Source organism: Dreissena polymorpha, chromosome 7 (assembly GCF_020536995.1).
Source record: "Dreissena polymorpha isolate Duluth1 chromosome 7, UMN_Dpol_1.0, whole genome shotgun sequence".
Lineage (NCBI taxonomy): Eukaryota > Metazoa > Mollusca > Bivalvia > Myida > Dreissenidae > Dreissena > Dreissena polymorpha.
Genome location: NC_068361.1, coordinates 48,050,558 through 48,073,859, shown reverse-complemented (window position 1 = coordinate 48,073,859; position 23,302 = coordinate 48,050,558). Strand labels below are relative to the sequence as shown.

General features: G+C 35.9%; 1 protein-coding gene across 1 annotated transcript; it reads left to right on the top strand.

The window, feature by feature from the left end:
• The first annotated feature begins 2,055 nt into the window (after nt 1-2,055).
• LOC127838431 (protein SET-like) lies at nt 2,056-22,848 on the top strand. The gene is made up of 7 exons (XM_052366207.1): nt 2,056-2,222; nt 6,585-6,766; nt 10,749-10,871; nt 13,950-14,063; nt 16,760-16,927; nt 18,754-18,864; nt 21,902-22,848. The coding sequence occupies exons 1-7, from the start codon at nt 2,057-2,059 to the stop codon at nt 21,950-21,952; spliced, it is 915 nt and encodes a 304-aa protein (XP_052222167.1). The 5' UTR covers nt 2,056; the 3' UTR covers nt 21,953-22,848.
• Nucleotides 22,849-23,302: the final 454 nt, after the last annotated feature.

Below are 23,302 nucleotides of genomic sequence, written 5' to 3'. Positions count from 1 at the left end.
TTTTTATTTATTTTCATCAATTATGTTATTGTATATTTTGAATTTGTATATGGTGTCAGAAATCAAAAGTTTTGTACAGGGAATTTCCTTAATGAAATTATATTCTTAGTGAGATAGGTATTCGATATTCCAACAATAATTATTTAATATGATTGTGATTGCAAATTGTTTTTATATATAGAGGATATTTGATGGATTCGATGGAATATCGATTTTATTTCACGAGTGATCATATAAAACAATATTTTCACGAGTGGCGCAGCCACGAGTTAAAATATGTATTTTTTATGATCACGAGTAAATAGAAATCGATATTCTATCGTATCCAACAAATTTTATTTTTATTTTATGCTTTTTTCACCGTTTATTTACATTGTAAAAGAGTTTAAATGGATAATTTCGCTGGATTTATGACGTCATTTCGTCGAAAAAATGACGTCATTTCGTAGGAAAACAATGAAAAATATCGATATTTTTCACTGTTATTTTTCACTGTTTAAAACAGTGAAATATCAGTTTTATTTCACTGATATTTTTCTATAAACCATCGGAAAGCATAAAATAAACAGTTCTCATTACCATGTTCATCATACTTTCTATGCTTTTCGAACGTCAAAAAGGGCCAAGTTGAACTTGTTGCTATTTTGTCTAAGTTATCTCTATAAAATAAATAGGTTGATAAAAAAGTGCACACAAATCTCGACCCGTCCGTTATGACACACTCTTTATAAATTTGAATGGCGTGTGTTCATCTCACACTTGCGATTAATTTTGAAAAATGAGTTGCGTCTTAAATTATGCAATAGCGTACAACTTCAGTGCCTTCAGCGCTTTGATTTTAGTCATATTTTGTTCTGATATCTCAAACAAAAGGTTTTCGTTCGCGCAAGCCACACGTGCTAATCAGGAACTACCCTCTCCGCGTTCATTGGATTTTTGTGAAGAAGAGAAAAATACAACAAGCATTAAGTGTCGTCACTGATTAACCTGTACGAAATGCACAGGCTTATTTGGAAAGGAACTTTATGCACATGCATTACGCCCAGTTTTATCACAACGAGGCTCTTAGTGTCATTTTCGTTGCGGCGACATTAATTGTTGACGTCTTTCAGGTTGTTGTGTGATGTTTTAACGTGCGATTTGTGTTCAGTTAATATAAAGCTTTGTAATATATGTACATTAACAAATCGTTACAGCGCTAAAAAACCGTATATCTGCCTGTAACTTCTAACCTTGTTTTGCTTTTAAAAAGAAAAAACGATCGCGGTAAGTGAAGAATTCACTTATCCTAGCTGTATACTAAACGTTAGTGTTAATTTTGTTCACGTGATGCATGATTTTAATTAATAAGCAAGATTCCACTCGTGCAATTTTGATACTAAATTATGGTTTTAAGAAAAATATGGCTAAACTGCACAGGTCTGAATTGTCACTTTCAGTTTAATGCCTCTAATATTACCAGTTTCATCGATATGGACTCCATACGTTTGACCGTTAGTGCACGGGATGCGGAGGGTGGGGGGAGACACCTATATCATATGCTACGCCCATGCGTTTCATAGTCTAAATTGAGCGTTTATGTGTTATGCAGCTCTATCCGTTATGTAAATGGAAGTCTTTCAAAGGTGTTCGGTTAGGAAGAGCGAATCTTAACCTTGCGAAAATGAACGTTATGACAGTTAAGATCGATTTTCAGAAATTAATGTCAATGAGGGCTCAGTAAGGGTTAAAGTAAGAACAAAGCTTTATTCTATTAATCTAAATATATATTGTTCGATCATCCATTAAATTCTAAGATTTAACCACAAGCGAGCCTTGAGCTTTCGATTAATTTTATGCTGACACTTTGCGGCCTGTAACCCTATTTCGTTTAAATTATTTTATGGGCAACGGGTTCATGTACAAAATGTCGAGCTAAGGTAGCACTAAACCAAATGTGTGATGTTGAGAAAATGTGTGTACAGCTTTTTTGACGGAAAGACCCGGACAAACACGAAAGCAGCAACGATTCGGTTTTTTTCTCCCCGAAAATTTGCGGCAGTTTTCATTGGTTCGTATGGCAGAGGCGGAAACACTCGAACCGGTTCGCCAAATCCCGCGTAATGCGAAATGTTTGGGCGCGCATGCTCATTTCAGTCTCTTTCGCGAAAACATGGCCACTACTGCTAAACAAGCCAAGACCGACGAGAAGAACGGGGCTGAAAATGCCGATGAACAGGCCGGTATGTTAGTTATTTGAAATAATTTAGCAATCATTTCGTTGGACAGATGGTTTGATATAATTTTGGAAATATTTGGTACTTTAAACGTAGAGAAACTTGGCCTTTTAAAAATGCAGTCTCGAACTGAGAAACGATGAGCACGATTTCTTTGTTTAAACACAAAGTAAAGCTATCGTCAATGTCATTAGCAATGACAATTGCTATAAAAACAAACACACTTAGTAATTATTTATGATATTTCGATTAGAACATCAGTTGCATTTATGTGGAAAATGATTTTGGACCTATTTTCAAAATGAAAGTACGATTTAAATTGAATAAAGGCGACGTCACAAGCCGGCATGGTGTTTTTGGAGCCTAAGAAAAATAAATGGCAGCAAGAGAATCGATGAAAACATTGAAATTTTTTAAGATCAGCTGTTATGTTGCAAATTTTTGTGACAGTTTAAGACTTAAAGCATACTGAAATTGTGTTGAGTTCTGTTTTCTTTTGTTTTTTCAACATCATGGTATTCATTACATCTAGTTTTTGGGTATACTAAGCAAACCCTTTTCCTGAGCTAGCCCAACATAAAGGCTTTTGTTAGTGACCTTTTCAGAACAATACAGCTGCACAAATAATATTTCCTTTGTATTTATGATAATGCGTGATCACAGTGTCTCCTTTATAAAGTACTGATATAATGGTACTTTATGGTAATGATACACCTTTATAGAAACATAGTTTTTTTTTACAATCTCATTTTCATTTAAATGTTGAGCTTTAATCACCAGCTGAAAGATTCAATCGCATCGACGATTTTGGCGATCAGAAATGCTTACATAGCAGCAGCTCGTGTTTGGCATAAGCTGAGTTTGGAGACAAAAGTAGAAGCTGGTGCATCTGTGTCCTTTGTACATGTGTCTTGTTTAAATGATTGTGCTGTCTGTGGTTGCATCACTTAAAATATTCAGAACGTAAATTGCATGGCTGTTCTATCAAGCAACAACCATCAATTAAAACTGAATTAATTTTAAGTGACTCTTACAGGGATCATCCTAGCTCAAAATTTTAGGGAGAAGTGACTTCTCCTTCCAATGGTATTGGGGAGAAGTGAGTGGACCTTTGATCACACGCGTAAAGGTACTTTAATATTAATGTTTCACAATTAATAACCATACATATATCTGAAATAAAATATGCTGAAACACTTACTAAAACTAAACATTTTATTAGCCGGATTTTTTTCGAAAAAATCTCGGCTTATAGATTGATGTTGTCGGGCGGGCGGGCGGGGTGGCGGCGTGCTCGAAAATGTTAAAGTTCTTATTTCATGGTATAACTTTGGTATGCTTGGACCTAGAGTCTTCAAACTTGACATGAAGGTTGGCCAGGATTAACAGATGACCACTGGTCATTTCAAGGTCATTCATTTGAAGGTCAAGGTCACTGTGACCTTCAATATAAAAAATGTTAAAGTTGTTATAACTTTGGTATGCTTGGACCTAGAGTCTTGAAACTTGACATGAAGGTTGGCCATAACTAGTTAGTAACCACTGGTCATTTCAAGGTCATTCATTTGAAGGTCAAGGTCACTGTGACCTTGAATGTAAAAATGTTAAAGTTCTTATTTCATGGTATAACTTTGGTATGCTTGGACCTAGAGTCTTCAAACTTGACATGAAGGTTGGCCAGGATTAACAGATGACCACTGGTCATTTCAAGGTCATTCATTTGAAGGTGAAGGTCACTGTGACCTTCAATATAAAAATGTTAAAGTTGTTATAACTTTGGTATGCTTGGACCTAGAGTCTTGAAACTTGACATGAAGGTTGGCCAGAACTAGTAAGTAACCACTGGACATTTCAAGGTCATTCATTTGAAGGTCAAGGTCACTGTGACCTTGAATGTAAAAATGTTAAAGTTGTTATAACTTTGGTATGCTTGGACCTAGAGTCTTGAAACTTGACATGAAGGTTGGCCAGAACTAGTAAGTAACCACTGGACATTTCAAGGTCATTCATTTGAAGGTCAAGGTCACTGTGACCTTGAATGTAAAAATGTTAAAGTTCTTATTTCATGTTATAACTTTGGTATGCTTGTACCTAGAGTCTTCAAACTTGAAATAAAGATTGGCCAGTACTAGAAGATGACCACTGGTCATTTCAATGTCATTCATTTGAAGGTCAAGGTCACTGTGACCTTAAATGTTAAAATGTTAAAATTGTTATAACTTTCTGTGTAGGTATGTGAAAGCAAAACAATAAATAGTATTATTTCATCTAAGTTTATTTTCTTACATTTGATAATGAAATTGATGGAAACTTCAAACAATATGTTACTAATTTGCTAATAAAAAAATTGAGATCAAACTTTCCTAATTGTCAATTCAAGTTCATATTTGTGACCTTAAATGTTATTGTTGTTCATGTATATGCATGCATTCAAAACATAACACAAGGTTTGCTCATGCCTTGAAAAGTACTTACATTTCATTTTGACCTTTGAACAATATTTCAGTAATTTAAGTATTGCATTGACAAAAACACGAAAGGTACTTTCCTGTCATTTAAATCAAAAATCCGGCTTCAATGCGGTCATCTCCGACCGCGGAACTCTTGTTTTAAACTGCCATGATGTTTGCTCTCTTAAAAAAACTGTAAAACGTGTGTTTAATTTGGCCAAAATACACATTTCATTCATATGTAATTACTACTTAAGCCAAGATCCTGAGGATGTAGGATAAAGGGAATATAGGGCAGAGCCCTAGCATATTGTTCTTTTTTTAGTCTTTCTAGGTGCAATTTCTGGTTAGTAAATTGCGAAATATTGTCAACCAGACCATCTGTAACATTGCATGTTTATTAGTCATTCTATTAAAATGATATAAAGAACGTAAAAAAAATAATTAAAATCGACGAACCATTCGTATCCGAAAACGACTGTCCGAAAACATGTCTATATACGTCTTCTGCACATGCATATGGTTTGACAGCAGAAAATTAAAACCAGTGACCTGTAACCTAGCAAATACGCAATCAATATATTATTTGGTTGACATATTGCTTTAAAATACAATATTGCAGTGCTTTACTTTGCTAATAGATAGTTTAAAATAGCAAGATTACGGACATTAGCAACATCCATAGATTGTAAGGGTTTCGGACAGTACCAAAGAGGTTTCATCAGTTACTGCTCATGTCAGTACCAATCAGAAATCAATAATTAAAAGACCGGACAATCTCTCATGGCGATATAATAAACGCATAACAATAACAATACAAATAGTATATATTCGTAATGCTATATTTGATCCCCTTTGCGCACAAGTCACTGTTTAGCATTTGGTTATTTCTATTCAATTTTTATCGCATATGCACATTTTTAACTGAATTTAAATCGGCAATTTATCCCAATTAATTCCGCATTATGCAGCAGTCTAAATTTGCAATTTGACTAATGACAGAGAGTAACTTGTACTCTTAAAACCTTCCAAACATTTCGTGGGAGATTCTTCAACAATACATGTTTATGTTCTATGACGGCCATAGCTTAATTATTTCAAGATTTGTTGTGTTTTATTCGATTATAAATGCATAAATTGATGTAACACACCCGTACATTCTGAAATACCCCAAATTGTAATTCTCCCAACTAAGTGTCGCGTGCCGGTAATTCTTATGTTTAAATGGCGTCATTGACTTTTAATGGAATGTTCCCACGTGCTTGACTGCGTTTTTGGATTAAACTTTTAATGTGTAAGTCTGTTTCTCTGTTTGTGATATTTGTTAAGCTCAATACTCATATATATTATGACTGAAATTTAGCAGTGAGATTCGGACTGTTTTAAGTTGTACAAATTGTCAAGCATAACAATAAATGACTATCATGTGAACAATGGCTGTATTGGTTCCCGGCAGCCTTGACAAAAAACTGTAAACGAGGTCGGGAGCCTGGCATTCTATACATAGATGGTTACGTCAATTACACTATTGTCGGTAAGACCGGCGTGTACACAATGCTCAACTGGAATAAACCAAGGCAACTTGCATCAGCGGTTAGTGATATGTAGCAAATCCTCTCGCTATCAGTAGATCAGATAACTGATAATTGCACACAGTAAACAATGGCAGTATTAGTGACGGCATTGCGCACACGTGCGGCAGATTACCAAAGGATAAAATATAAGAAAATGTCGGCGATTTTGTTTTCGCTTTGATGTAATCAGAAAGCGATATCAAGCATAGTAAGGCGACAAAGTCGCCTACGTCGCCCTCTAGGATGATCCCTGGCTTATGTTCTCAATTCAACGGTAACCAAAGTATTGCCAACTGAAAAAGCAGTTTTCACAGTTTTGAATGGTAAGAAAACCTGTTTTGCAGATAAGGAGCAACAGGAGGCGATAGAGCAGATTGATGAAGTGCAGAATGAAATAGACAGACTGAATGAACAAGCCAGCGAAGAAATTTTGAAAGTCGAACAGAAGTACAACAAATTGCGGCAGCCATTTTTCCAGAAACGATCAGATCTCATAGCCAAAATACCTAATTTCTGGGTAACTGCAGTATCCTTTGGTGACAATTATCATTTGTAGGAGTAGTAGTAGGGTGTAAGTGACTGTGAGGGACTTGAAGAACAACGGAATGATGTTCATTAATTAGGAGTTTTTGTCATGTGATACATTATCAGAGCTCAAGATAAGGATTATGTCTAAAGAGTTTTTTACCCCCTGATCAGTGTTTTTTTATGGCAATTTCGGGGCCGATATTCGGCCCCATTCCCATCGAAAAAGAGTATATATTTTTCCCACTTTTTGTAGAAAAATCCCCTCCAAAAGTAAAAAAAAAATAAAAAAAAAATTGAAATAACTGTCTTATGATAAATATACAGGGCTCAACATTAATGGTTGTCCTATTGCCCCTGGCAAGTAAAAGTTGGGTCTGGGCAAGTTATTTTATAATCTAGTTGTCTGCCCGGAAAAGTGCAAAAATGAACAAAGAGCATTAAATTTAGACTTTAATTGCTGTAACCATTTTGTTAAACAGGGTTTTTTTCCCACTTTTTGGGAAGATAGCCCATGGCTTTGGAATTGGGAATTTTATCGGCATTTTCATGAAATTGGGAAAATAAATTCATTAGCCTTTTTTTCCACACGAAAAGTCCACTGATTAGGGAAATGCTAAATTTGATTTAACTCTTTATAATCATTCAAATTAAAAGAAAATCATATAATACTTTGTAGATGTAATTGAATTAAAATTGAGATAAAATACAGATAAGACTTCTTTCTAAAAAAAAAAATAAAAAAAAAAAAATGTTTTTTTTTGTTTTGTTTTTTTAAATTGGGAATTTTTTGCCACATTTTGGGAAAAAAGTACACTTTTTGGGATTGGGAACATAGCCGAATTTCGGCTATAAAATCGGGCCAAAAAAAACCCTGTTAAATGTTCAAAAATAAAATAGGTTTTGTGGTGTATCATTTTGGTTTATTAAACAATATGAGATTTACAGTTTATGTGATATTTCATGTTTGGGCAAGTTGCTTTACCTTCAGTGCAAGTAGATTTTGGAAGTACTGGCCCGGTAGGGCAAGTTGGTTTTTCGGTTGATGTTGAGCCCTGATATATCTCAAATTTATTTCATAAACAACTAATAAAGTATATAACTATAATTAATATGATTTTGAATTATTATAAAGAGTTATATTAAGTTAGTTTTTCCCAAATCAGTTAATTTAACATGAATTGCATTTTTTTTCCCCAAAATGGCCAGGGAAAGGCCTGATGTATCTATATTGTGTCAATATTCGTTGATAAAATCATTCCAATTTGGTCCATTTTATTGATAAAAAATGCTCAAATTTTCCAGTTTATCCATTTAAAAAATCCCAATTAGACTCAAAATGGCTAGGAAAACTTAAGACTGAATGAAGGCTGAACTGTCTGAAACTAATGTTGAAAAAATCATTGATATATATTTAAGAAAAAGGACAAAGACATTCAGCTGTGGATATAAAATGCATGCATACATGTGTGTTCAAATAATAAATATCATTACATATAAAAGAGTAGATTTTAAATTTCCCCCTTTTCCTAAAAAACGACGCGGTTTTCCCCTTTGGATGGGCCCCGCCACCATTCCCCTATAGGTGAAAAAAACACTGCTGATATTATTGTTAAAGCGTATTTTACTCCTTTGTTTCAGCCATAAAGGGTATTTAGGAATATTTAGGGGTATTTTCCATAGAAAACTGACAAAGTATATGGCGTGTTTAATCTAGAAATATTATTATTTGTTATTTATATTATTAAATGCAAACAGAATGAATTTAAAAAGACGTCAGACGATATGAACAGACTTTCTTTAAAAATATTCCTGCAGGAGCCACTGGTCGCGTAAAACGTCCCTTTTTTGATCCACAAACACGATGGGCTGCCATTTTTATAACAAGCTTATTTTGATTTACTTACTTTTGATTCAAAGGTAAACTAACACTAAAAAGTCAACTGGATTATTGGTTTAACTGGTTACGCTTTTAAATAGATTTAAAATACGTACATACTGGGCCCATTTTTAATGCGTTTTTCATTTTTTCAATGCGTATATACGCATATACTCCTCTTATCTGGATCTCTGCATTATGTTATATCACTTTAAAACAGTAGATGAGTCTCTATTCTTGAAGAAGTTAGACATTTTATTATGGAATGAACATTTTGGAAAGTTGAAATTCAATGGTTTATATCCTTTGAAAAAGTTCATTACTTAGATGCAAAAGTCTGAGCGAACATGGATGTATATGATGAAATTATTGAACTCTCTCACTGACGATGAAAAGAAGTTTCCGAGTACACAGAAAAACATCCACAGGGGTTTTCCTCGCTTCATTGGGAAGAGGCCCTAGCCTATGGATTGTGGGAAGAATTGCTCATTTTGGGAAGAATTCTCGCTAAAATTACTGCTTTGAGAAATGAAAAGGCTGGTGTAAGCTAGGATAAAATAAAATAATCCATAATCGGTGTATGCTGCCCGAAAGGGGTAGCTAAAAATCATAATTCTTAAATCGTTTTCCTCCTACTTTATGTACGCCCTTATTCCCGCCACTCTTCTCATTTCCATGCTTGATCTCAGACACTAATGATCCAAATTTGATGACACTTGGTATGTAGCATCCTTAAGGATGGACATTTCCATCCGGTTCTACAATTTGTCGGAAAGTTATTTCCCTTAAATTAAGAAAATGTCATGTTTCATGTCCTGTTGAGATCTCTGAGACTGATGATTTGAATTCAATTAAACTTTATGTTCAGCATCCATGCATGGTTGCCTGTCACATCTTTATCGGATCAAATGAGTTTTCTGGGAGTTTTGCCGTTTGATTATTTTAATGTCATTTCCTCATGGATTATTTGTTTCTGTGCGAGATCTCAAAAACGAATGATCAGAAGTTTAAATGCATTCCCTAGAAGGTGGACATGCACATAAATTTTGTTCATTCTTCTAGGGGTTTGCTGCCCTTTAAATCAAATCCTATCCGCTTTGGATCAAGTGTTCTAGAAATAGAATTTATGACACTTAATATGAAGCTTCTTTATTATCCCCCGCCATAGGCGGAGGGATGGTTGTTTTGGAGTTGTCTGTCTGTCCGGCACTTTTGTGTCCGGAGCCTCATCTTGGAAGTGCTTTCGCGGATTTCATTGAAACTTGGTATGAGTATATATATTGATAAGAGGATGATGCATGCCAAATGGCATTGTACACCATCTGTAAATAATGGAGTTATGGCCCTTTGTATCTTGTCGAAAAATGCTTTTTTTTGAGTGTCAAATTTAACACTTTTTTGTCCAGAATATATTCGCGGGATATATCAATTCAATGAATTTGATTGTTGGTTTGACATGGGTTTTGGCCTGGTTGGGCTCTGATCATTTTGTCTGGAAGTTTATTACCTTTGATTAATTATATGACATTTTTTAAGCATTTTAAGTTTGAGTAAGTGAGTTTTCATGGTGTTATTTCCCCTTCAAATATAATTATTTCCTCACAATAAACCCATGATACATAGACAAAGCGAATAATCAGGGAGCATCTATCAGTTTCACTAATATTCTTATTCTTTTTACTTGTGCTGGGGGCAGTGAATATTAAAATTTTAATATATTAAAAATCATGATGTTCGCATGTAGAGTTTCACTCACACGTATTTACCATATTAACCCATTTATGCCTAGCGTCTAGAAAAAAGGCCTTGGCACACACTTAACAGCGTAGACCTAGATGAGACGCCGCATGATGAGGCAGGGTCTGCGCTGTTTGCATAAAGGAATTTCTGCAAAAAAAATAGTCTAAATATACTAGACATCCCTAATTTTGGAAATAAACTGATGCAATTTAGAAGGATGAGAGAGTGCACCAAGCATAAATGGGTTAAAAGCAGAGTCACTGTAGGTAAATTCATCAGATAGTCCCTTGAATGTTTCTTAAAGGCTAGTTGGTTGGATCTGTATCAAGTTTACTCTGAATTGTGTCTTTAACTGCGTGATCAGTTTGTAAACCATCCACAAGTGTCGGCGTTGTTAAATGAAGAGGACGAAGAGGCGCTACAGTTTCTGACTAAAGTAGAGGTTCAAGAATTTGAGGACATCAAGTCAGGATACAAAATCAACTTTGTAAGTAAAATGTGCATTTGCATCTCGTATTGTTTGCATTTTTGAAGGTGAATTCATTCTTATTTCTTAACCCTTAACCATGTACATTTTTTAACCAAATAAAAAGACCCTTCCCCCAGGGTTTGGTATTCCACATTCAGTGCTCCAGCTAGGCCTAAATTGAAGGGCGTCCCGCCCTGCCCTTCCCAGGGTCTCCCCTGCCCTTAATTTTTTTAAATTTCATATGATGATTTATAAATATCTTATAACAATACATTGTAATTAATTTATTCCTCATTGTAGAAATTATATTTGAATTGTTTAATAAATCAGGGCTCGAAATTAACACTCGCACACTCGCAAAATACGAGTGAAAAATACCGATTGCGAGTTAAGTTTTAAGCCACTAGAAATCTTTTGCGAGTGAAGAAAGAGTGAAAAAAAGAGTTATATTGCTAAATGCGCTCGACGTTGTGAACGCTAAACCCCAGGTCCATTAATAGAACGTCCGAATACCCATATGCGGAAGATGATATCGCACTTTGTATGTAGACTGGTATACTCATAGTACATATATGCGGATGGTATTGGTACAAAGAACATAAAACAGTTGATTATCCACACATGTTCACTATAAAAGACATAAAAACCTGAACAGTCATGTCGTCGAAGCGAAAAATAACTAGTTTATTTTTGGCCACAGATTGAAATGACAAAACGAAATATAAAGCAAAGTTAACCGTTGAGTTGAGAGAAAAAAAACGGAAATTAAATTCTTCCACGAAAACAGTGAAGAAGTGGGAAAAAGAACTTCATATATAACATCCAAACTTGTGGTTGATGTCATATTTTATTTTGTTTTAATAGTACTAAACTTATGTACAAACTTGCTTTTATTTATGTTTCCAGCAAATTTTGCGAGAATGTTTTTGATTTTGCGAGCTGGTATTTAAGATGCTCGCAATGTTTTGCTAGTAGAAAGAAAAGTTAAATTCGAGCCCTGTAAATATGGGAATAATAATATATAACTGTTTTTTTTTCAGTCTAGTAGCTTGTGATGCCTCTTTGTGATCTGAAATAAACATACAAAACATTCTTATTTCCAAAACAAAAAAATCCTTTTGAAAAGTGACTAATGGATTTATTATGAATATAACAAAATATTATTGATATTTTAAATCTATTATTATATTGATAACAATATTTAAAGTATTCATGTATGTACATTATTATATTGATTTTATTCTTATAAACTTTTGATTTTTCATGTTTGGAAATGTTGTCTTTCTTCAACATGCTACATCCAGATGTAAATGAATTTGATCTTTGAAACTGTATGCATATTTTGCAATACATCGTTTTGGATTTTGCATTGTAATCTAACAACTTGAATTCTGTAAGCCAAATATCTTTGAACGATCTATTGTCAGATTTGATTTTTTTTTGAGACCGATTCAATACATTCGTCAATGTCCAAAGGATGGGTATTGCCTAAGGTTGCCATAATGGAAAACGCAATTCTGACATTTTTGCTGGAAATGTTTAGGGTTATATTCCCATAAACCTGTCGTCATTCACAATTGCAACACATTAGGACTATGATCTTTAACAAACATTGCAAACTATTAACAAACTACTCGAAATTAAAATAAATTATCAATTTCTTTACTTACGTTCATTGTGTGACTTAGTTGATAATTCGCTAACTGCTATTACTCAAATTGATTGGAATCGGTAGCAGTCTTTAATCAGTGTTTATTGTTTATCTTATCCGATTTGATGTTCGATAACACCTTTTGTTTTCACACAAGCAAGCCAGGCTTTTTCCGCTCCATTTTGGGAAAACGCCACACTGGAATTTTGGGAATTTCGCGTCGTGAAAACCGCAATTTTGGGGAAAAAAATAATCACAAAATTGGCTCAATTAGGAAAAATTATCGCATGTAAATAGTGTTTCTTATATTTCAAAGAAGCCGTTAACTGGTAAATAACGACTATTTTGATAACTTATTATTAAAATTTTACAAAATATTATGAACATGTGTGAAAAGTGCAGGTTTTTAAATCTGAATTTGGGGAAAAGGCTTGGCCTATTTTTAGTTGAAAAAAATCGCGCGAAGCGCCGGTTTTGAGGAAAATAAGGAAAGTCTTAAATAATCATTAACATATTTTACAGTTTTTAAAACAAATTCAAGGCAACAGATAATTTAATTATGCAATACTTTCTATTTTCTACACCGGATCAGGTTATATATTTTAAGGTTAAAAAAAAAAAAAAAAAAAAATAATTTTTTAATTTTTTTTTGGAATTTGGATTTTTTTTTTCAATTGGGAAAAAAACAACCAGATTTGCATTGGGAATGGGGCCGAATTTCGGACCCGTGGCATAGGGCGGAAAAAGCCTGCAAGCGTTCTATACATAGATGGTGACGTCACTGACAGTACACAATGCACCAGCAAGTTTCCTTTGTTTCGATGATGGGTTCTGACCGGTGTTGCTGCAGACTGCATATCAAATTTTATGATTAATAACACGATGATGTATTGACGCACAGTCGACGGTTTATAATCTGGGATGGTACTTGACAGGCAAAGAACGTTTCGCCGAGCATTTTCGCCAACCGAGAATTTTATTCGCCGAATTTTAAAAACGTTTCGCAAAGCATTTTCGCCAACGAGAATTTTATTGGCAGAATTTGTGAAATTTTCGCCAACGGCCAATTTGCCGAACGACAGCGGAAGCCCTGATAACATATAAATTAACATGCAAGGGGAAGCATTCCAGAAACGCCCGTGCGCTCAAAAGTTCCCTTTTTGACAAAATACTGCGCGTCCAAAGTGCCCTTTTGAAAAAAAGCCCCCCCCCCCCACCCCCACCCTGCCCTTTTAAAATCCTAGCTGGAGCTCTGCACATTAAAATTTTGTCTTTGTACAGCCCCAAATCCGATTCAGAATTTGCGCTTGTTTTTGTGTGGGTTTTTTTTTCTTCAAAATGAATTAATGCAAACCCCTCTTTGCTGTCTACCTGTTAGTTTAAAACTTATGATGTATATCGTTCACATGTTCTGCATGGTGTTTTAAACCCTGCTTTTGTTTCAGTATTTTGACAAGAACCAGTACTTTGAAAACAGCGTTATCTCAAAAGAGTTCCACTTGAACGACACCGGAGAGCCGTCGTCAAAATCTACACCAATCAAATGGTGCTCTGGGAAGGTAAACATAGTGAACGAGGCGTTGTTTTGGGGTTACTTTTAGGGCTGAAACTTGGCCCTTATCTAGTAAAAAAAGCATATTTTTCAGAAATGACTGGCAAAATTTCACAATTGAAGATGTCTAAAATAATATAAAATTAATGCATCAAATTACTCTGGAATAAGCTCTTAGATTGTAACTAACAAATTTAATATTGAAAACACATTTATTCTCAATTGTAGAGTATTTGTTAGAAACCACAAATTTTCCCAATTAAATTCTAAATAAAGTGTTTTTTTCCAAAACCAAAGGGCAAGGGTCCATCCCCAAAATTATGAAAGAAAACACAAATTTGGTTTGGTAGTTGGGGTGGGGTTTTCTACATCTTGTAATATGGGCTTTCATGGGGATGAATAAAAATTGGAAGCAGAATTTGCTGTGACTTAAACAACTTTAATAAAAACCCACATAATTTCTTACCGTAGGTTTCCACGTATAGCGCGCACCCGTGTATAGCGCGCAGGCTGTTTTTTAAATGCAAAAAAGGAGAAAAAAATATTTCAAGACAATAAAACCACCAAATCGGACCGAAAATGGCCGCCATTTTACTATTACACAGTCCAATAATCCGGGGCATTGGAAAGCTTAATTAAGCATTCAAAATAGGAAGCGTCATTATGATTAGGAGCAGGGGTTGCATAGCACTATACTTTTCTGACAATTTTATAACTTTCTTGCAAAAGATTAACAGTCCACGTGCATTTCGTGAAAAACGTGAGAAAATAAGAATTAGTGTACATCGTGTGATTTTTCCTCGGGGAAAGCGTGGGCATTACCGGTAAATTTGAATTACGCATAGAAGACAGGGATACAATTGTTGAGGTATGCGGGCGAAGGACGATGTCAATATCTCTCTGTGTTGTAGTTCAGGCGATTGCTAACGATAGTTTGAAACACCACAGTTGAACGTTGAATATTTATACACACAAAATGCAATTGCATATTGTCACAAGTCGTGGCACATATTACTCAATATCATCTGCCAATTACGAAGTGCAAAATGATCCCCTTTCACACCTACCGTTACCCGTAAAAAGACCTCGTTCGCACCTACCTTTGCCTGCTCTCGACAACAATCCCCATCGGAATTCATCGAAAAGGAAGTGTTAAAACACAAACAAAGAAATGTCCGCAAGTTTATTCAAACAAATTTATTTTGACAAAACTTCTTCTACAGCGTTCATACCTACCAGTAGCGACTTATGGTTGTTTCGACAATGGCCCCTCAGTCAGTAAGATTATAGGGTGGTGGTTTTCTGGAAAAAAAACATGGCGGCCATTTTGATTATTTACGATTACACAACATATTTTTACCAATTTAGCAGCCAGGATAGCGTTGTATCAATGTATAACGCGCATCAACTTTTTAATTTGATTTTTGGAGGTAAAAAACTGCGCGCTATACGTGGAAACCTACGGTAATTCTGGTGTGATAACACGAAGAGAACTTAATACACAAAAACTTACACATTAGTCATGATTAGATCTCCGGTCTGTATGTCAGCCACAGAATGATGTTATTGTACATGCTAGACTAATGAAAGTCTGTGATTATAATGAAAATTTCTGACTGTGGCTTTTACTGTGCACAACTGAGTTGTAAAGATGTGTTCTTTTATCTGCTTGTATAGAATATCCCTTTTTCGAAGAAGGCAGTATATAGCTCTCCGTCTCCGGAGTGTGACAACATTCTTGCTCTCTTTTATATTCTCTATTGTAGAGTATATGTTAGCAACCCAAATTTTCTCAATTTTATTCTAAACAATGCTAGTTTTTTCCCAATCCAAACGGCCCTGGTCCCATTCCCAAAATGATGAAAGAAAACACTAAGTTAAGTGTCAAAAGTCTGGTTTGGTGGATGGGATAGGGATTTCGACAAATAACTAGTCGGTCAATGCATCGACTACCTTAAAGAATTGCTGAACACACTTTCATCCAAGTCTAATCAAATGGTTAGTTGCTTACCCAAATAATGTTGCTGAGGTGTAGTGGATATTGCATCTGCTTGAACATCACCATGTCCCGGGATCATTTATATTTATGGGATCTTAAGATCTCCCCAGGTACTGCTTCTACCCAGGAAATGGGATTGCTCAAAAAAATACATGGCATTCAATGCAACAAAGTTAACTTTAAAGGTTTAAAGTAAAGCAGATAAGTTAGTCTGCATCTTATCGTTAAACTGTTCTGGAGCAAGCTCGGCACTAGTTGCCAGGATATCTGCATGTCAGCCACAGAATGATGTTATTTTACATGCTAGACTAATGAAAGTCTGTGATTAGAATAAAAATTTCTGACTGTGGCTTTTACTGTGCACAACTAAGTTGTAAAGATTTGTTCTTTTATCTGCTTGTATAGTATATTCCTTTTTTGAAGAAGGCGGTATATAGCTGTCTGTCTCTCAGAGTGTGACAACATTCTTGTTCTCTTTTTGTTCTGCACCCATCCATTAACAAAATTTTATTGGCGAGGGAAATAAATTCAATGTTTTTACTTGTTTTACAAGTATCTTGCCTTGGTCATCGGATATAGCAAGGTGTCACTGTATTTGTGTTGGAAAACATTCCTAAAATTTACACATTACACATATTTTGAAACATGCTCTCTCTCATAGCAAAGTGCAGTATAATGTCTGTGCCTGCTTGTTTTGTTTACAGGATTTAACGAAGAAGTCAAACTCGCCCGCCAAGGGAAGTCGCAAGCGCAGTCCTGAAGAGCAGGAGTCGTTCTTCTGCTGGTTCTCTGACCATGGGGACGCCGGCGCTGACGAGTTGGGAGAGGTTATAAAGGACGATATCTGGCCCAACCCTCTACAATACTATCTGGTAAGGGCCCAACCCTCTACAGTACCCAACCCTCTACAGTACTATCTGGTAAGGGCCCAACCCTCTACAGTACCCAACCCTCTACAGTACTATCTGGTAAGGGCCCAACCCTCTACAGTACCCAACCCTCTACAGTACTATCTGGTAAGGGCCCAACCCTCTACAGTACCCAACCCTCTACAGTACTATCTGGTAAGGCCCAAACTTTTACTGTCTTATCTGGTAAGGGCCAAACATGTGCAAACAGGCTACTTCTGACGGCATTTTTAGCATGTGCATTTAGCCCAGTTTTCCCTGACCAAGGATCAACTTGTCCACTCTTGGCCAACTATCTCTGCAATACTACCTGGTAATGACTTTTTTATGTCCCCCACTATAGTAGTGGGGGACATATTGTTTTTGCCCTGTCTGTTGGTTGGTTGGTCTGTCTGTCTGTCTGTCTGTCTGTTTGCGCCAACTTTAACATTTGCAATAACTTTTGCAATATTGAAGATAGCAACTTTATATTTGGCATGCATATGTATCTCATGGAGCTGCACATTTTGATTGGTGAAAGGTCAAGGTCATTCTTCAAGGTCAAAGGTCAAATATATGGGTCAAAATCGCTAATTTAATGTACACTTTTGCAGTATTTCAATATTCAAGATAGCAACTTGATATTTGGCATGCATGTGTATCTCATGGAGCTGCACATTTTGAGTGGTGAAAGGTCAAGGTCATCCTTCAAGGTCAGAGGTCAAATACATGTGGCCAAAATCGCTCATTTTATGAGTACTTTTGCAATATTGAAGATAGCAACTTGATATTTGGCATGCATGTGTATCTCATGCAGCTGCACATTTTTAGTGGTAAAAGGTCAAGGTCATCCTTCAAGGTCAGAGGTCAAATATATGTGGCCCAAATCGCTTATTTTATAAATACGTTTGCAATATTGAATATAGCAACTTGATATTTGGCATGCATGTGCATCTCATGGAGCTGCACATTTTGAGTGGTGAAAGGTCAAGGTCATCCTTCAAGGTCAGAGGTCAAATATATGTGGCCCAAATCGCTTATTTTATGAATACTTTTGCAATATTGAAGATAGCAACTTGATATTTAGCATGCATGTGTATCTCATGGAGCTGCACATTTTGAGTGGTGAAAGGTCAAGGTCATCCTTCACAAGGTCAAGGTCATCCTTTAAGGTCAAACATCATATAGGGGGACATTGTGTTTCACAAACACATCTTGTTTTCTCACCAAAATAGCTATTTGGTTGTCTATTGGACAATTTTAGGCCCTTAAAGGTACAAGATGCTCCAAAGGATGGCCAGGGAACAAAATTAGCAGTAAAAATCTATTCATCGTTAATTACTCATTAATAAAACTATTGTGATAGCATCAAGTCAAGTGTCATCCCTGCTAACTGCACAGGCTATTTCGGAATGACACTTGACACAATGCGTAAAATCCCTTTTTTCACAGAGGGCAGCTCATTTTTAGCTTGGCTGTTTTTCAGAGAAAACCAGAGGTATTGTCATAGCCTCCTGCTAAAACCTTAACATTGGCTCTAAAATGCTCTAAAATCAAAGTGCTTCCACCTACAACTTTAAAACTTCATATGTAGCTGCACCTCGATGAGTTCTACACGCCACACCCATTTTGGGGTCACTAGTTTGTAGGTCAAAGGTCAAGGTCACTGTGACCTCTTAAAAAAATCTCCACTTACCTTTCTTCCTTTTCTTCTGACAAACCTTCATTTATTCAAAACTGCACCCACAGCCGAGCGTATGCTCTTCGTTTTATTTATCCAAGGCATACAGTATCTCCGTAAATGTTTACAGGCCTCAGAAATAGATGAGGAGGGAGGTATGGGTACAGGAGGGGAGGATGACATGGATGACGTAGATGAGGAGGAGGAGGAGGATGGACTAGAAGGAGAGGACCAAGATGAGGTATGGGAAGCCTTGTATATGCGAGACAATACGTACAAAAACTTATATCTGTGCTAAATCACGTATGGGAACTCTTGTATATGTGAGACAACATCTATGAAAACTCTTTTATATGTTGGACAACACATACGGGAACTCTTTTTATATGTTAGACAACACGTACAGAACTCTTTTATATGTGAGAAAACACTGTAATCTGTAACCATATAATACTGGTGCTTGGATTTGAAAAAGGCAGCATGCTCTTTGGTCAGGGCACTATATTGCTGCGGTCATATTATCGATGTTGCCTGTTTTAAATATAGCATAAATGTTATATATTTGACAGAGCACGTATTTTCATGTAAACATTGTTTCTATTATTAATAAAACTAGTTTCTTTAATGTCAATTCAGAAAATTGATTGGAACTACAAATAAAATTTGCTGAACAAAAATTGATCAGATAAAAAAAGGGGGGGCAGTTTGGGACATTGGGTTAGCAGTGTGCTGCGCCCTTCCATTTAGACCTAGCTGGAGCACTTTAGTCGATAACTTCACATCAGTGAATGGTGTTTACATGTCAGATTGCACATTATGTTAACGATTATCTATGCATGAAGTAATTTTGAAGCGTTTTGAAAATGTTTGGTAAGATTTAGGCAAGTTGCGATGAAATTGTTATCTGATAAAGACATAAGTGTTTGAAAAATGATCACAAGACAGAACAAATGCGTGTGCATATGATGAAATCATTGAACTCTCTCACTGACAGCAGAGATGAAAACAAGTTTCTGAGAACACCATGCAATTTTTGGTCTGTCAGTATTTAACCCTTGCCCAAACATATGCAAGGTGAATATGGCGATACACCAGTATAAAACCAAACAAACATGCAAGTTACTAGCCGGCTGTTCAGGTTTTACCCTGTGTGCTGCTCATCAATATCTCATGGTTGGAAATGAAGGATTTAAAACTTGAATCTAGTATAATAAGTGTTTTAAATTTCATTTGATTGTCAAAAGAAATACAAACACTTCAAAGCGCATATCTGAATGTTGAAGGGTTAAGAAAACACCAAGAAAATGCAACCATATTAAACAGGTAGTAGAGTCAGAACTATACATCAACAAATTGTGTTTACATGTCGGAGTCGTTAACTTCATTTATCGATTATATATGCAGTTAGTCATTTTGAAGCGTTTAAAAATGTTATGAACACGGTGCCTATACCACGTGACTTTTTAAGATCTGTGCTGGGAGAATAAAGCGTGTTTGTAATATGAAGTCCCCACACTGATCCGTCATTATTCTAATCGTTCAATTGCGCGGTTGCACTTTACTGAAAAAATACTAAATTTTTTTAAAAGATCATGATACCTATAGAATGAGTGGGCTCTCCTCTTTATCCCATTAAAAATGGTGAAATATTTAAAAAGAGATCTTTAAAAATGTTAACTGGGTCGCGTTTTATTCTCCCAACACAGATCCGAAAGTCACGTGGTATATGCACCGTGAATGGTGATAATGATTTTGTCAAGTTGTGATGCAGTGGTTTATCCTGTTAAGACAAGAACTAATTGGTATGAATGTGATGAAATTATTGAACTCTCTCACTGATTGTAGAGATGAAAACAAGTTTCTGAGAATACCATGCAATATTTGTTCTGTTCATATTTTACCACAAATCAATTAAAGGTCAGTATCATTAACATTGTACATTTTTATGCCCCCCGAAAATATTTTCGGTGGAGCATATAGTTGCCAGTTTATAGTTCCGTACTTCCTTCCGTCACACTTTTGCTACCGTTTCTCATAGCGCATTCAATACTTTACCAATGGCTTTCATATTTGGCATGTAGGTACCTTGCATGGACCTCTACCTTTTGATGAGGTTTGAGGTCACTGGGGTCAAGGTCGCAGAGGCTGATAATATGTTTTTTAGGTGGTTATTAACACATAGATTGACAAAGCGCATCATCGGGGAGCATCCATCAGTTTCACTGATATTCTTGTTTAGCTCAACTCTGAACATGAGTTATGAGCGAGATATGAGTTTCTGCTCAGTTGAGTGTATTCAAAATGAGCCCACAACCCACAAACAATCTCAGATCGCAGCTATAAGAATATGCACACATTCCTGCATAAATTTAGAGTTGATTCAGGCTAAATTCTAGAAAAACAAAACCTCTGTGAACACCAAATAGAGCATGATGATTAAACCGTTTTATAAAATGTATAAAAAAACTTCCTCTAAGTTGAGTCTGAACATTGACTTAAGTATTTTCCTGATATTAGGCTCATATTGCTTGTGCTGGTCCAGTTTATAAATTAATAAAAATTATTGTATCCAGTCTTCACAGTAATATATTTCAACCACTAGCCCGAATTATGATGCTTTATTGGAAACGGACAAAAAATCCAATAGCCCAACTATATAAATTATTAATTTCTAGAAGCCCAATTAACATTTACCCAGTCCCGGCTGTCGGGCTTATAGTTAGCGTGAAGACTGTTGTATCGATGCTGTTTCCCACTCAGAGCCAAAGTGAAAATGGCTATGTGCAAACAGCATAAAACCAGAACAGCCTGCGAGTAACTTGCAGTCTGTTCAGGCTTTATGCTGTTTGCTGCTCATCAGTATCTAAGGGTTGGAAATGAAGTCTTTAAAACTTGAATTTAGTATTTAAGGTGTTAAATTAAATGTAACTTTCTAAGGGACAACACATGCGTTAAAATACGTATCTATATGGTAAAGGGCTTGGGAATTCCAAATGAGTCTTGTTCTGAGAAAACTGGGCATAATGCATGTGAGTAAAGTGTCGTCCCAGATTAGCCCGTGCAGTCTAATCAGTGACGACACTTTCCGCTTTTATTACATTTTTCGTTTAAATAAAGTCTCTTTTTAGCAAAAATCCAAATTAGGCAGAAAGTGTCGTCCCTGATTAGCCCGTGCGGACTGCACAGGCTAATCTGGGACGACACTTTAAGCACATGCATTATGTCCAAGTTTCTCAGAACACGACTCAAATAAAAAACAATGAAAACCTTTGTTTCAGGAGGGAGAGGAGGAGGAGGAGGGTGGGGAGGATGAAGAGGATGATGGTTAGATGAGTCATCAGCAGTAGTATCGCCACACACATCGCTCAGTATCAGGGGGGAACCAGTACAACATCAGGGGGAACCAGTTCAACAGTCTGACTCATGGCATGGGACCCTCGTTCTAGGAAGACTGGGCTTGATGCCTGTGCTTAAAGTGTTGTCCCAGATAAGCCTTTGCAGTATGCACAGTCTGATCTGGGACAACACCACTTTTTGGGACTTTTTTGTTGTTGTTGATCAAAGTTCGGTTCTGAAGGAAAATCCACCAGTGTTTGTGAAAAGTATTGTCCCATATAAGCCTGTGTGGACTGCACAGGCTAATCTGGGATGGCTTTTTACCCTTACGCATTAAGCCAAGTTTTTCCAGAATGAGGCTTCTACGTGTTGTGATTGGATCATCTTGGACCATGATTGAAGACTGATCTAATAAAGCCCTAATCTTATTGTAATTTATTTTATGATCGCAAAGAAATTGTCAACTTTTGTTATTTCATCACTAGTTAATGATTATTACAAATTTCTTTGTTACTTTTGATCCTAAACTTATTAGATGTCATGTTTATTTGATCATTGTCATTTAAATGTGAAATATTGTATCATTGTGCATTTTAGTGCATATTCATTCATTTCCATTATTAATTTTCATCGATTTCGCCATGGAACATCCTCATCATCATCCCATCCTTCATTCTCATCTCATTTTCATCCATATCATTTTCATTAGTATTCATCAAGTCCTTATCGTTATTTACCCTGAAAGACATGTGTCAGTGTTATGGCCCCTCCTGTACGTAAACTGGACTATCGGACATTAGTGAATTCGCTGTACAGAATGTGATTTGTCTGAGTGAGAAAAAATGGTTTCCCATGTTTGAAAAATACAGAAAATAAAGATGATACATATTGTTATTGTTCCTACTTTCATTGTATGTGTTCTGTACAATTTTGGGGTCCCTACTTTCATTGAGATGTTTCCATTGATTGGCTTAATTGCCACATTCTTTGGTTGGACAACTCTGTATGTTGATATTTCTGTTGGCTTAGTAAGATGTAAACTAGAGATTTCACTTGATAAACTGTACAACAAAATTATATATGTTGTATTCAACAATTATATAGTTACACACTTAATTAAGAGGCATTTATAACAATAATTGTGAAAGCCATGAAATGTTGCGCCAAACTATTCGTAAAATTCCAAACACTAGGTTGTTTTAAATGGAATGGTATTGACAGCTTTCAGGCTTTGATTGACATGCATTAAGCCACTTGAAAAACCTGGACTAATTATTTAAAAGAACAGAACAGACGGTTGATTTGAGGCATAAGCATATACAGCTCATTACAAAAGGCATTAA